The sequence below is a fragment of the Heteronotia binoei genome, chromosome 17 (assembly GCF_032191835.1).
Source record: "Heteronotia binoei isolate CCM8104 ecotype False Entrance Well chromosome 17, APGP_CSIRO_Hbin_v1, whole genome shotgun sequence".
Classification (NCBI taxonomy): Eukaryota; Metazoa; Chordata; class Lepidosauria; order Squamata; family Gekkonidae; genus Heteronotia; species Heteronotia binoei.
In genome coordinates this window covers 21,701,017-21,716,578 of record NC_083239.1, presented here as the reverse complement: position 1 = coordinate 21,716,578, position 15,562 = coordinate 21,701,017, and the positions used below count along the sequence as shown (strand labels likewise).

At 45.7% G+C, this 15,562-nt stretch overlaps 2 protein-coding genes across 18 annotated transcripts in view; one reads left to right on the top strand and one right to left on the bottom strand.

Moving 5' to 3' along the window:
- The window catches only part of AK2 (adenylate kinase 2), a 436,257-nt gene that overhangs the window by 101,551 nt on the left and 319,144 nt on the right, over positions 1-15,562 (top strand). The gene's annotated exons all lie outside the window — the stretch shown is intronic.
- MACF1 (microtubule actin crosslinking factor 1) overlaps positions 1-15,562 on the bottom strand; it is a 414,929-nt gene that overhangs the window by 171,244 nt on the left and 228,123 nt on the right. For all 17 annotated transcript variants that reach the window (XM_060258444.1, XM_060258431.1, XM_060258437.1 and 14 more), the window contains 7 exons: positions 15,138-15,264; positions 12,008-12,191; positions 10,137-10,306; positions 9,555-9,733; positions 7,339-7,477; positions 3,537-3,730; positions 1,949-2,111 (listed from right to left, as the gene is read on the bottom strand). In XM_060258444.1, the coding sequence (XP_060114427.1) occupies positions 1,949-2,111; positions 3,537-3,730; positions 7,339-7,477; positions 9,555-9,733; positions 10,137-10,306; positions 12,008-12,191; positions 15,138-15,264 (1,156 nt within the window). The remainder of the gene's footprint in view (positions 1-1,948; positions 2,112-3,536; positions 3,731-7,338; positions 7,478-9,554; positions 9,734-10,136; positions 10,307-12,007; positions 12,192-15,137; positions 15,265-15,562) is intronic.

Here is a 15,562-nt window from a genome sequence, read left to right as displayed (position 1 = left end):
AAGCAACATCTTTACATGGGCTCAGTTCCTGGCATCTAGGATTAAAGTACTTTCTCACCATGCAGGTTCCATTTAGTCATTGTGGGCAATGCCTAGCCGGTTTCTAAAGGTCACATAAACCAGTGATCACCACTGCAATCTGGTGGCAGCAAATCTCACAAGCTTTATTCTGCAGTATGTGCAGAGATACTAACTTCTGTCTGCCCTCAGTCTACCTCCAGTCAACTTCACTGGCTGACTTACAGGGGACAGAGTGGTTTTTCTCACATCCCAAACCATGTTCATGTTCCGTTTGGTTGTCTTTTTTCTCTAAACCCAAATGCCCAAAAAGCATCATTTAATGAAGAAGATGCTCTAACGCGATAGCTTTTGTTGCACTTCTTGGAACTTTTCTACTCAGCCATCTCTCTTTTTTAAAGTGGAGCAGCTTGAACTGTACATGGTATTTCAAATGTAGCTGAGATTCAGACCACCACACTGAAGCACCACTGGAGAACAGGCAGAAATGGGGGAAGTCAGTTCAATTGCTGTCCACACTTAATTCAGCCCACCTTCATACAAATGCTAATATGTCTAGACAATAGGATGGTCAAGCTCCCCACACCCTCAGAGCAGGGAATAGTGACTTGGAGGTTTTAAATACCAGCAAAACTTCCAGAAAGAATCTTCAGGAAAAGCTTATCTGACCCAGCCTGACCAGGTCAGTAGATGGGGAAAAGAGAGGTGATCAAACTCAGGAAAGGAAGGGCTCTTTTGTGTTGAATTCATCAGAGCAGAAAGAACTCAGCTGAGGTTGAAGAGACAGCCATTAACCATGTGTAGGCCTCAAGAGTTGAAGAATGCTTCAAGGTATAGTAACTCTGCAGAGGTCTGTAACTTCCTAAACTAAGGAAAATTATGCTATATTTTAACATCTGATAGGGCATGTATAGACAGAAGGACAGAGGAATTTTACCCATTTCTTTTTTCTTTGCTCAGTCTGGTGCTGTGCTAGAAGTATGTTTGTTAACATTTTATTCTTAAAAAATACTTTATAACTTTCATTGCTGCTAGTGGTACCACAGAGACCTCCACCATCTTGGACATGCTATTTTAAAAGGAGCACTGGGGGAAGGAAGGCAGCTGGTGAGTGCCTATTCCTCCAAAGGCACACAAGGCAAAAAACGGTCCCTGAGGTGACCAGACACTGGGCAGGGCCTCAGAACTTGGAAGGGAAACCAGCAGTCTTGACCCCCAAAGCAGGGAATTCCTTACAAAGGTCAGGTAGTAGCAGTGGTTATCGGAGTGAGAAGGAAAAGCTTCTCCATTTCTTGGGAAAACCTTGAAAGGCAGGGTGGAACAGGACCTTCAGGACAGAGCAGGCCTGTTCCACCACAATAATAATAATTGTATGCCATCAAGTCACAACCAACTCATGGCAGCACCAGGATAATGGATTTTTGAGGCAAGAGATGAGCAGAGGTGGTTTGCCATTGCCTGCCTCTGCATAGCAGCTCGTCTTCTTTGTTGATCTCCCATCCAAGTACTGACCATGGCTGACCCCGCTTAGCTTCCACGCTCTAATGAGATTGAGCTAGTCAGGGTTATTCAGGCTGCACCATAGAATTCTATAAAAGCATACAAACACATTTCTCTGGTGTGCCCTAACTTCCTGGGGCTTGCCCAGAAGTTCCAACAGGGATGAAGCGAAACAGTGTAATAACATACTAATGCTTCTATCCCTTTCCAAGTCCAACACTTTTGTATCTCAGAAAGGTTGTTGGCTGCAACATTTTCAACAACAATTTGCACATCAGATTTGAAGAGGCATTGGCACACCTTTTTGAAATGATGGAATAACTTCAGCAAACCTTGTTCTACCATTACCATTCCAGTAATTTAAAAAACCTAACCCAGTGTTACACCACCTTCCTTGAGGTTTCTCTTTGCATCCCTACGTTAAGCCTACCATCTGTTGGCTCAGCTGCTCAGAGAGGACTCTGCTGTCTTCTGCTTGTCCAGGCTTCATCCGTTCTTGCTGGGCTGTGGTCTCCTCAATCCACAGGATGAGTGCCCCATGACAGCTCCGATAAGTGCTCAGCACTTCCTCAATGCTCTCCAGTTCTAAATGGCTGTTGAAAGATGGAAGAGAATAAAAAAAGCGGCAGAGGAGTGAGGTAGACAAGCTCTTTCATCAGAGCAATAAGCATGAATTGCATCTACAAGCACAAGTGAGGAATGGTGGGATTCTGTGATGTTTGACACTAAGAACATCACCCCATTTCAAAGAACTCAACCTGGATTAGTTATTCATTTTTCACAATCTAAGTTTCAGCCTCCTATAGCAGGGGGGAAGCAAAGAGCTCTTTAACCCACACCTTTCCAGTATAAGCAGCAACAGAAGTTTTGGCAGCCATTTGCTCCCTTGCATGAGCTTTTCCCAAGCTTCTATTGCTGCACATGAGGAGTAGGTTAACGAGCCCTTTGCCCATGCAGGAGAAGTCAGCAGAAAGGCAACAAGGAGATGTTTAAGACTGGGGAAGGGATGGTAAGTTCCCAGAGACTGGACTGAGATCCCAGGAAGACTCTTGTCACTAGAAAGGCTTGCAATTAAAAAAAATTGCTCTGAAGTTACAGCAGACTGATGGTGACAACATCACCATGGCATGGTTATCAAGCAAGACAAGTGGTTTGCTATTGCTTGCTTCTGCCTAGCAACCCTGGACTTCCTTGGTGGTCTTCCATCCAAGCACTGACCAGAGCAGCCCCTGCTTAGCTTCTGAGATCTGATGAGATCAGGCCAGCTTGGGCCATCCAGATCAAGTCACTAGGAAGGCTTGCAACAGCATAATGCTTTAGAGCTTGAAAATTGCAAAAAGCACCTGGTAAGAAGGAGAGAAATATATTCAGGAGGAAAGATGATAAACTACCCAGAGACACCAAGGAAGAGCGTCAACAGGACCACAAAGATTTCCTGCACCTTCTCTTATCTCATCGATCACTTTCTCAAGGTGGTTATTTATTAGTGCTTTCTCAAGGTGCCCATTTATTAGTGCAGGGATTGCTTTTAAATCATGGATTGTTGTAAGTTTCCATGAACTCTTTCCATGATCTCTTTCTTGCTCCTTCTTTCTATTTCTTTTTTGCTAGGAACATCTTGGGGGTTTTTTCCCCAGCTACTGACCCAATGAAAAGAAAGCTTGGAAGGTCCTGGAGTCACGTCATTACTCCTTCTGGCCTAGAGCTGGCTGGGAAGCTCCATCAAAAGCAGCAGCTTCTACCCTTTGTTAGCCAGTACAAGGGAATTACACAAGAGCCATTTTCTCAGCAAGGGGACAAAGCAAAGGACTGAAGGAGTTAATGTGAGCAGATTACCACTATTACTGTCTGGAAATGCAGAAAGACTTCAGAATTCTCCTCCCCAGAGTTAAGGTGGGCAAAATCAATCATGCTGATCACAGGGAAGAGGTCATCCATAAAAGCCAGGTACAGTGGCCTCCTCCCAAATTTCTAGGCTGTTAGCAAAGAAACAGCTACCAAGAGATGGCAATCCTCACCGAGTCTCAAGCTGAGTGCTGGCTCTCTGCCAGCGATCCCATAGCTGTGCGCCCTTCTCCTGGTAGCGTTCTATGTCAGGGCTGCGCTCCTGCTTCAGAGAGAACAGCTGATCGGCCACCACTTTGGCTCTTGCCAAGTCATCTTCCAACATTGCAAAGACTGTGTTCTTCTCATTCATTTCACTGATCCATTGCTTAACATAAAAAAGGAAAGAATAACATTTTGAATTAGACTACCCCATAGTTTGAAAACTGGACACACGGCTCATCACTAAGTCGTGCTGTTTCCTGAGCTATGATGCTATGGAATGTTCACAAAGGTTCTAACTACTAAGCTGAAAGATTTGGTGATAGGAAGTTGACACAGCATGTCTCCTGTGAGTGAAGCAAAAGGTCTTTTGGGCTTGGAACAGCTCACACAGACAGGTTATGAGACAGGTTATGCTGTTTACTATTAGCAGGTGTGTTTAGAGAGCAGGAAGTTCAAAAAGGCAGAAAGAGGCACTGAACAGGGATTTCAAATAACTACCCATTCAAAATTCAGCCTGCAAGTCTTAAGTTTATTCATTACATATAACATGTTACAGTAAAATTTGTAATCTTTCCTGACCAAGTGGACATCTTTTATATGCACACACACATTCATACCCTCGAGTTCCCTCGAAGCTGAGTTAGCGTGAGCTAGCTCACAGATTTTTAGCCTCCAGCCCACACATTTTTGTCTTAGCTCAGGAAAAACGGCCCAAGCACAATAATTTATGCAATACCCTGCTTGAGGCCGTGGCAGGCTGATGATCCTGGGTGACTTCAACGTCCATGCGGACGACCCGACCTCTAAGCCGGCGATGGACCTAGTGTCATCCATGGCGACACTGGGACTCTCTCAATTTGTCACAACCCCCACCCACCAGGCTGGGCACATGTTAGACCTGATCTTTGCAGCCGGGGTTATGGTGGACGATATAGTGCCATGGTCGGACCACCTTGCTCTCAGCGCTCGTATGGACATGCCGCCCCAACCCTGCTTAGGCGACAACGAGCGTATTATGGCTCGCCCGCGGAGCCAAATGGACCCAGAACAGTTCCAGATGGCTCTCCGGGATCCCTGGCCCTCTGGCGATTCCCTCGATGGCCTTATTGAGTCTTGGAACAGCCGGCTCTCTACGGCCATCGATGAGATCGCACCTCAGCGCCCTCTGCGACCTCGGACTAGGCTGGCTCCGTGGTATAGCCCGGAATTGCGCCAGCTGAAACAGGGCCTCAGATGGCTAGAGAGGCAATGGCGGCGTATTCGCGACGAAGCGACTAGAGCATCTTATAGAGAATGTATGAGGTCCTATGAGATGGCAGTCAAGGATGCAAAGAAGACATACTTTGCGGCTAAGATTGAGTCTGCAAATTCGTGCCCGGCACAATTATTTAGAACAATTTGGACTTTAACCACACTGCCGCAAGGCAAGCCAAATGATAAGGAATTGGAAATAGGCTGTGAGGCTTTTGCGAAATTTTTTGCAGACAAAGTCCAATCGCTCCCCCGCGACTGCCCCGCCAAGTTGGATACAGTAAGTGGACTCGAGGCTCCGTGCCTGCCTTCTGGTTTGATCCTGGATCGCTTTGACCCCCTCAGCTTGGAGGAAGTTGACAGAATCCTCTCGGCTGCACGCCCAACAACCTGCGATCTGGACCCCTGCCCCTCCTGGTTAATTAAAGCTTGCCAGGAGGAGTTAAGATGTCCTATACGGGACATCATAAATAGATCTCTTTCAGAGGGTTTCTTTCCAACCCCTCTGAAAGAGGCAGTGGTCTGCCCTCTCTTGAAAAAAGTTACATCAGATCCGGCCGAATTGGCGCATTATCGGCCGGTCTCAAATTTGCCCTTTTGGGGCAAAGTAATAGAGAGGGCTGTGGCGTTGCAGTTGCAGAGCTTCCTGGATGACGCTTCCACCTTAGATCCTTTTCAGTCCGGCTTCCACCTGGGCCACGGGACAGAGACGGTGTTGGTCACCCTCATGGATGATCTCCAGTGACATCTGGATCGAGGCGGTGTGGCGGTATTGCTGTTGCTAGACCTATCGGCGGCATTCGATGTGGTCGATCACCAGCTGCTGATCCGCCGTCTCGCCGACGCAGGGATTCAGGGGTTAGCCTTACAGTGGCTTTCCTCTTTCCTTGCAGGGACAAAGGGTGGCGATTGGGGGAGAGCGGTCTCAGAGGTACCCACTTAATTGTGGAGTGCCTCAGGGGGCGGTTCTCCCTCCAATACTATTTAACATCTTTATGTGCCCCCTTGCCCAGATTGCCCGGGGACATGAGCTGAGTTGTCACCAGTATGCTGATGACACCCAGCTCTATCTATTGATGGGAGGCCGAGCCGCTGACGCCCCTATAGATCTGGACCGGGCATTGCAAGCCGTTGCTGACTGGATCAAGCTGAGCGGGTTGAAATTGAATCCAGCGAAGACAGAGGTCCTTTGCCTAGGCCGCGGTGCCCCGGAAGGGGGGATTTCCCTCCCAGCTTTTGACGGGACCCCACTGGTACCAGTGCGGAAAGTCAGGAGCTTGGGAGTGCTACTGGAGTCCTCCTTGACAATGGAGGCCCAGATAGCGGCCACTGCCAAATCCGCCTTTTTTCATCTTAGACGGGCAAGGCAGTTGGCCCCCTTCTTGGAGCGGGGCAACCTGGCAACAGTGATCCATGCGACGGTCACCTCGAGATTGGACTACTGCAATGCCCTCTACATGGGACTGCCCCTGTACCGAGTGCGGAAACTGCAGCTAGTGCAGAACGCAGCAGCCAGGCTACTAGTGGGACTACCTCGGTGGGAACACGTGTGGCCTAGGCTGCGGGAACTGCACTGGCTGCCAATTGTATACCGGGTTCACCACAAGGTGCTGATTATCACCTATAAAGCCCTATATGGCCGAGGACCTGCCTACCTCAAGGACCACCTCTCCCCATATGTTCCCCAGAGAGCACTGCGTTCCAGTTCACAAAATCTTTTGGAAATCCCTGGGCCTAAGGAGGCCAAACTTAAAACGACCAGGAAGCTGGCCTTCTCTATAAAAGCCCCCCAATGGTGGAATCAGCTACCAGAGGAGACGCGGCCTTGCGGGACTTCAATCAGTTCCGCAGAGCCTGCAAAGCTTCCCTCTTCCAAGAAGCCTTTAAGATGTAACCAGAATAAATATTATGCTGCCGGATAAATAGCACCACTGTATTGTTTTAACTTTTTATAATAATTTATATTTGTACTTATACTGTTATTGATTTTATCTGTTATTATGATATCATGCTTCCGTATCATGTCCGGTAAGCCTGCCTCAGCGGGGAGGGAGGGGTATAAATAAAAATTTACTTACTTACTAGTAGTTCACAGCTTTAATACCAGTAGCTCACAAAGTAGAATTTTTGCTCACAAGACTCTGCAGCTTTGAGGGAACATTGATTCATACATAATGCAAAATCTTCCTTACCATTTTGAGATGGCAGAGGCAAGACGTATTTGCAGAAGCTGGCAATGCAAGGCTTCTCTTGCTGACTGGATCAGAGCAAATCATCCCACATGCTCCCCATTGCAGTAGCAAAGCCACCCTGGCTGCCAAAGGAATCAGCAACAGGCATGAAAAAGCAAGAGGGAACAAAGCCTGCTGGATCCAGCCATTTTTGATGCTGTTCACTCAGCAGCAAGAAGTGGCAGCCACCAGTGACAAAGAGGGCTTTGGTGGGTTGATGGAACCCTGCAGGTCAGCACTAGAGTACAAAAAAGCCTTAAGTGATGCAACTCTGCTTTCTGCCACTCACCTGTAAGGTAGCTCGGTGAGACTTTATGGTGGACAAATCCACAGGCACAGCCTCCTCTTGACTCAATTTGACCTCATACCCTTTGACCAGGGACTCAGCTCCTTGAGTGTTCCGAATGATGACATCCACAGTTTTTAACCTAACAGATAGAAAGGGTAATGTTTGTTACTTAAACTATGGCTGATGTTCTCCATCTACAGGAGTTTGTCATTTGGGGCAAAAATAAAGACTGAAATTACTGGAATGTATTATTATTATTATTAGCACCAAACTGTTTTTAAAATGTTTTAATTGTTTTATTGTAAGATTTTAATTAGTTAATGTTTAACCTGTAAATGCTTTTACTGTTGTGAGCCACCTTGAGTCTGCTTCGGCAGGAAAAGTGGGATATAAATCCAATAAAAATAAATAAATAAGTAAGTAAGTAAATGAATGAATGAATGAATGAATGAATGAATGAATGAGTGAAAATAAATAATAACAAGCATATGAACATGAACATATGAAGCTGCCTTATACTGAATCAGACCCTTGGTCCATCAAAGTCAGTATTGTCTACTCAGACTGGCAGCTGCTCTCCAGGGTCTCTCAAGCTGAGGTTTTTCACTCCTACTTGCCTGGACCCTTTTAGTTGGAGATGCCAGGGATTGAACCTGGGACCTTCTGCTTACCAAGCAGATGCTCTACCACTGAGCTACCGTCCCTCCCAAAACAGAGAAGATCAAAGTACCACTCCTATCCAACTTCCTTAATTTCAACTGGATCCAGAAGCCTGCTAGAATGCAGCAGAAGCCAGATGATGTGCACTCCGTGGCCAGAGGAATTTTTATCTTGGAACTCTACAAATCTCACTTCATTTTTTGTACATGCCAAAATCTCACAGGTGTTCATTTCCAAAACTCTGCATTTTACCAAAGGCAATCTTCCTGATTCCATTCTCATTATTCCTCCATCCTCATGATCTCAAATCATTCTCCTTCTTCTTGTATTGCATTAATCCCCCAAAAGGGCCAAGGCAAAGCTCATGGCCATCTTTTTCCTCTTCATCCTCATGACTGTTCTGCAAAGTATATCAGGCTGTCAGACAGTCGGGCCCAGAGTCACCCAGTGAGCATCATGGCTGAGTGGGGTTTTAAACCTGGGCTTTTACAGTCTAAATTTGACACCTTGGGCAGCCAACCTCCAGGCAGGGTGATGTATATGATAGGGAGAGATTATGATATGAAGCTAAATATCAAATGATCCAGCGGCTGTCGCAATCATTATTACTGATGGAATACACTTAATCTTTTTAGAAGATATTTTTAGGAAAATGTGACATGGGCAAATACAAGTCTCATATAATAAATGCAGCACTTCATCTAGGTGCAGCCTGTACAATCTATGAGTTTTTGCAAAAGTATCTTCCAACTCAGGCAGAAACGTGGAGAACAGAACAGCAATCCTGAGGTTTTTGGATTAATTTCCATTTGAAAGAGACTACTATCGTTTGCCGGCATCTTGTGGATTTGTTTCCATTTGTAAGAAACTATTTAAAAGCTGTGGATTAATTTCCATTTGTATGAGACTCTTTATAACTTTGAACTATTCTATCAAACTTTATAAGAAACTTTTGCAAAAGACTGTACAGGCTGCACCTAGGTGAAATGTTGTGTTTATTATATGAGACATTGTATTTGCACATATCACATTTTTCTAAAAAGATCTAAAACCAGGGCTTTTTTGTAGCAGGAACTCATCTGCATATTAGGACCACACACTCTTTATGTAGCCTATCCTCCAACAGCTTGCATAAGGCCCTGTAATAAGTGCCCTGTAAGCTCTTGGAGGATTGACTACATCAGGGGTGTGTGGCCTAATATGCAGATGAGTTCCTGCTACTTCAAAAGCCTTGTCTAAAACAATTAAGTGTATGCCATTAGTAACAACTATTATGACAGCTACTGGCTCATTTGATATTTAACCTCCAGCAAGTGTCTGGATATCTCCTGGAATTACAACTGATCTCCAGTTGACAGAGATCAATTCCACTGAAGAAAAGGGGTGCTCTAGAAGCAGGACTCTGTGACATTATACTCTTCTGATGTCTCTTGCTAAACCTCCCCAAGCTCCATCCCCACAAATCTCAAAGAATTTCCCAACCTGGAGCTGGCAACCCTATCAACACCACCTCACATAGCCCCCCCCTCTTTGGGGTTGAAAGCAAAAAACCCAACTTGTCCAAGTAGACGGATGAGAGCCCATAGACGTGGTCCATCTTTTCCACCAGCAGGTTAAGCTCAGAGCGCAGATGTGGGGCACTGGATCCCGTTGGAGATTTGTGCAGGAAAATGTTGCATCTCTCAGAAAGCTGTTCCATGTCAGCCTTCAAATGATTCAAATCCTCCTTCAATCGCTGTGGAGAGAATGCAAAAACAAACAGGAGTCTTGCGGCAACTTAGAAGACCCACATATTTTCTTTCAACAGAAGAAGAAGATGATATTGGATTTATATCCCGCCCTCCACTCCGAAGAGTCTCAGAGCGGCTCACAATCTCCTTTGCCTGCCTCCCCCACAACAGACACCCTGTGAGGTGGGTGGGGCTGGAGAGGGCTGTCACAGCAGCTGCCCTTTCAAGGACAACCTCTGCCAGAGCTATGGCTGACCCAAGGCCATGCCAGCAGGTGCAAGTGGAGGAGTGGGGAATCAAACCCGGTTCTCCCAGATAAGAGTCCGTACACTTAACCACTACACCAAACTGGCTCTCCGAAGCTTTCAGAAACCACAACCCCACTTCTTGAGATCCAGAAATACTTACCTCCTGCTCAGCAATACGGAAAGTGTTCTCTTGTAAAGCATCTCCATCCGTTCTGGTGCTGCTCGGGGTCCGAATGGTCCCCACTAGCCGTTGTTCACATTCCTCCAGGTGAATGCGGATGTTCTTCAGTTCAGAGAGGTATGTCCGAGCTGCAGTCTCATCTTTGTCCTCTGTTCCCAATAAAAGCAGGCAAAAAAAAAGTGGGATCTAGACCCACAGAGGTCTGACATACTACATCTGAGCTACTGCTGGTTTTGCAAACTGAGGGGCAGACCACTGGCTTCAACCCTCACATCTTGAGCACATGTGAACACCTGAAACCGCCTTGTATTAAATCAGCCCATTGGTCCATCAAGGTCAGTACTGCCTACTTAGACTGGCTTGCCAGAGTCTCAGGCATCAGAGTCTCAGATGATGTCTTTCACATCATCTATAGTATGCTTCTTTAAACTGGAGAAACTAAGGATTGAACTTGAGACCTTCTGCATGCCAAGCAAAGGCTCTTCCACTGAACAACAACCCCTCCCCATCTCTAGTGACAGCACCTCTGGCAGCAAAAGATGAGTAAGGTCAGGGGTCATTTTGTAGAAAAAGAGGTGCCAGAGCTCATTAGCACAACTCATTTGCATATGCCACACTCATTTGCATAACTCGTTTGCATATGCTACACACCCCTGACATCAATGGAAGATGTACAAAATTATATCAATTCAGCATCTGCCTTAAAATGCTTCTTGAATTATAATTGTCCTAATAAAACCATACTCCCATCATACTTTTAAATAACTGGAAAACTGCATTCTAAACTCAGGAGTCCAATAAGATTTTCAGGGTACAAGCTTTTGAAAGTGAAAGGTCACTTCATCAGAGTCAACACCTAAAGAATGGAACTTCAGCAGACCCAAGGTCCCAGTGGGGTTTCCCTCACTTTTGGAGGCTTCAGTCCACTGCCAGCCACCTGGCTGTCAAGTCTGCTGTATTTTTGTCAAACTGCATCATCCTAACATTGGCTCAGAAGTAAAGGGTTCTGGGTAAACCACACTGAACACCGAATGCTGCTAGCTAACTTTCCTCATCCCCTCACTGTCCCTTTGTTGTGTAGCCTGCTTTGAAATGGTGATATGGGAACAAGATAGTGGTGCCTTCTCAGGCAGAGTGTCTGTGGGAGTGTGAAAGCGCCAAGGCCTCAGCTTGGGAACGAAGTAGTAACATCCTGATGTGAATGTACACTGCATAGAATGCCCCTCCCTCAGGAATCCTTTTGATCTATACCTTAAATGCTTGGTTAATGTCTATGTACCCCAGTCCTTCAATCTCTATCATGGTCTATAGTTCTGTCTCCAATAAACTAGTAACTTTGTTTCAACCAAAGACTCGTTATTGAATTCAGCCGACTTGACACTGGCCGGCCGAGAAATCTCCACCCCCAAACAGGGACGTCATCGCACAATATCCCCAATATGATGATATCACTTTTGGTGACATCACTGTGCCAGGGATGTCGCACAGGGACACTCTGGTTTTCAGGCAAACTCTCTGGTTTTGAGGGGAAAACTCCATAGTTTTGCCCAAACACCAGAGCATCCCCAGTGCAAAGACTTCACTTCTGGGTGATGTCATGCAACATTCCTCCCCATCCCCAGAACACCGCCTCCCCAAATTCCACTTTTAAAAGATCTTATTTGTTCCTACCTTTTATCACATCTTAATTTTATTTATTTATTTGGTTTATTTATATTCCGCCCTTTCCCATATGGGTACCAAAAGGTTTGGCCTTAATTAAAGTAACAAAAGATTTAGCCTTCCCTGACCCAAAGAGAATTTTTCTCCCAAGGCCACCCCTCATTGTCATCTGGCTCCAATAGGCTCACCATTTTCCATTGACTGGAGAAGCTGCTGGAACCGCTCTTTGCATGCTTCCACTTCCTCCTCCAGGCACAGTCGGTCAGTCAAGGAGAAGAGCTCTGAATCCCGGCTGTCCTCCAGGAAGTCCGTGTAGTGCACCTGCAGGTTCCTCATAGTCTGGTGACACTCTCCTGAGGGCAAGGCCCTGAGCTGGAGGAGGGGGAGACACAGATGCCTTGGTCATTCCAATGCCATGTGCAAATGCAACAGTTTCAGAGACGCAGACTGTCACAACTTCACCACAGGCAAGGATGATGTAGAATTTAGAGGGGGCGTGGGGTTCCTGCCTCATTGTAGAGCACAAACAAACCATGCAAGCTTTGTTGCACTTGGTTCATTTTCCCTCCAAAAATGATTCTACAGTGTGACTATTAAAAGTGCATATTGGCCAATAACTGTGACATCACTGGAGCTAAATGATGCCCTCCCAGCATACATAGTTTACAACAGGGTTCCCCAACCTTTTAAATCCCATGGGCACATTTGGAATTCTGACATGGCATGGTGGGTGCAGCAACAATATGGCTGCCACAAAATGGCTGCTGCAGGAGGTGGAGTTAGCCACAAAATGATTGCCTCCGCTTAATTTCAGTAACACAGTGTTGTGGTGGCAGCTGCTGCCAAAGCAACATATTAAAAATTCTGCACACCCAATCAAATCTCCAGCAGTCATTCAGAAGCCTTGCTGGGCAAAAACCCTACCTCGCTGTGCCCACTTTGGAAAAACACTTGGTGGGCACCAGAAAAGGTCTGATGGGCACCATGATGGGGACCCCTGCTTTAGAAGAGCTAGATTCAACTCCTGTAAAATCTTAAAAATCAACAAAATTTCCAGGGTATAACACTTTTGAGAATCAAAGCTCCCTAATCAGAAACACACTAGAAGATATTCTTATACATGACTTTTCCACCACAAAACCTAGCTCTGTTTAGGAAGCAGTTCTGAGGCATATTTATTCACCAGAAATGGTGTTCAATGGCTGGGATTAAGAGAACAGGAAAGGAGAACCCAGAAGAGTACTACTGAAAAGGCCTGCTAAAGAATTACAAAACTGGGAGGGGAATTCTATACTGAGAAAATACATATGCAGTGTTCTCCTTAGAATGTAAATTTCTTGGGACAGCGACTTTTCTTTTTAATTATGCTGGAAAGTTTTGTACACATTGGTGGAGGTTATATGAATAATAACTATTACTGGGCCCTGTGGATTTTGATTAAAAGTGGCAGGAATGAAAGTAATTTGAATTTCTTGCTGGTCCTACCTCTTGGGAGGCATGGGCCTCAGAGCGGAAGATGGGAGGTAGCCCTTCAATTACATCTTCCTGGGATGCATTTCTGGCTTATCCTCCTCCCCCTTATACTGCCAAGAAGCAAGATGCCCTTCTACTTCAGCCTTAAATGGCTGTCTCACACTTCCTTTCTGCTTCCTATCCACCACACTCTAACTTCCTGTTCAGCTCCACCTAACAAGAAGACACACTGGCATGGGATTTTGAAGTTATTTACATAGACTAAAATGACAGTACTAGCAAACCATCAACTTTCAGCTGACTAACAATAATGCTTTTTTGTTTAAAGCTATTTTTAAAGTTACAACAGCACTGGTTATTAATGGGCAACATTAAAATCCAACAAGAAACTTATGAAAGGCTAATGAGGGAGAAAATGGCCATCAGAGGAAGCGGATTTCACAGCCTGGCAGAAGGATTCCCCTCAGAGGCTTGAGAATTACTGTGAGGGAAAGGTCCAATTCCACCTCTCTCAGGGGGTGGTCAAGCACTTTGCTCCAATGTCATTGCTTCTTCCCAATGGATTTAAAGTGCTCATCCAGATATGTCCTTCATTCCCCTCTTGGCCACCCAGTCTCACCCCCCTGACTTTCCTAACACTGGATAAAGTCTGGTGTTTTTTTGCTTGGACCAGTCTCACTGAGCACCTCCAGCATCTGATCTCTCTAAAGTGTACTTGAGCCTTTTAGGAGGTCTGACTTCCACTCCCTGGTCACCATTTTCCCCCACTCTTAGCAATGTGCGCATAACCATATATTTGCCCAATGGCAAGTAAGTGGTTATGCACATGCACATGCGCAAAGCAGACTTTTTAAAAAAACAAAGCTGCCTGCCCACCCATTCTGCAAGGACTGCGCAGTGGCAGTCAGTGATCACGCTGATCGCATTTCTCTGGAACAAATAGTTCTGGAGAAATTAGAGGTGCGCCCAAGCCTGTACTCTGACTGCACCCTCAGAAAGCAACCAATGAGAGTGGACAGCATGCTGATGAGGACAGCAAGCAGTCAGGAGGAAGTCAAGTCTAGGAGCAAAGGAGGTTTAGTTGGAAGCCGACTGGGGGAAAAAAGATTGTGACAGAGAAGGAATGGAGACTGGAGGAATGAGGAGTTCAGGCTCAAGAGTTCAAGTTTTGAGAAACGTTGTATCCATTTATATACATCATTCTAATGTTGTTTAAAGTTTTAAATGAAAACTAACTCCCTTTAGTTCAACCTTGTTGACTGAGAGTGAATTGTCTCCATAAACAAAACTATGCACACACAAATCAGTCAAGCCTCAGCCTAAGTATATAGCCATGTGGCGGCAGCTTAAAAGGGGAAGCAGTGTTTATTTATTCACTTCATTCATACCCCATCTTTCTCCCCCTGGTTACACAAGAATTACGTAATTCTCCTATCTTTAATTTTATCTTCACACCAAACCTGTGAGGTAGGTTAGGCTGAGTGTGTGAGACTGGCCCAAGGTCACCCAGCAAGCTTCCACAGTAGAGTGGGGAGTCAAACCTGATTCTCCTGGATCCTAATCCAACATGCTAACATACAAATGATGGTTCCATGAGTGGTGTTTTGTTTCCTTCCCCAATAGCTCAGGAGAATATCTGGGTCACGGGAAGTTGATAAGGATCTGGTCTGCCCTGTCTGGTGGTATTTCAGAGAAAGAGAGTGGGCATTTTATGTTTAAAAGGGATAGGACTTTCATTAAGATAAATGGAGACAAGAGAGGTAGTGAACCTGTGACTGCTTAACCTATCTAGATCATGAACAGAGAGGAAAAAGGGGGGTCCCGGGTGCTGGTGGTCGCCATTACCTTCTCTATATTCCAGCTCTGCACCAGAGAGATGGCTTTCCGCAAATAGTTCCAGGAGACAAGGCTCTTCATGTTGACATGGAGCTGGTGCCAAAGGGCCATCACCTTCTGATATAGCTGTTCCACTCTACAGAAGGAAGACAGAGAAAAACTGGGCCTTACTCAGGGAGCTGGCACAATTTGGCAGGCATTTAACCTCTTGGGTATGATCCCTCCAGCACTAGTTCCAGGGGTCTTACTCAGAATCTTCTCAGGATGGACTAGACTGGAGGGGCTGGGGGGGGGGGGGAGTACCTTACTGCCTTTCCTGAAAGGCAATATGGACCCAGAAGGGTACACTGATGTGATCGTTCATGGCAGTTCCACACACTACAAAGTTCCAAAATGGTAAGCAGGTTTAAAAATAGAGAAAAAGAAAGGCAACA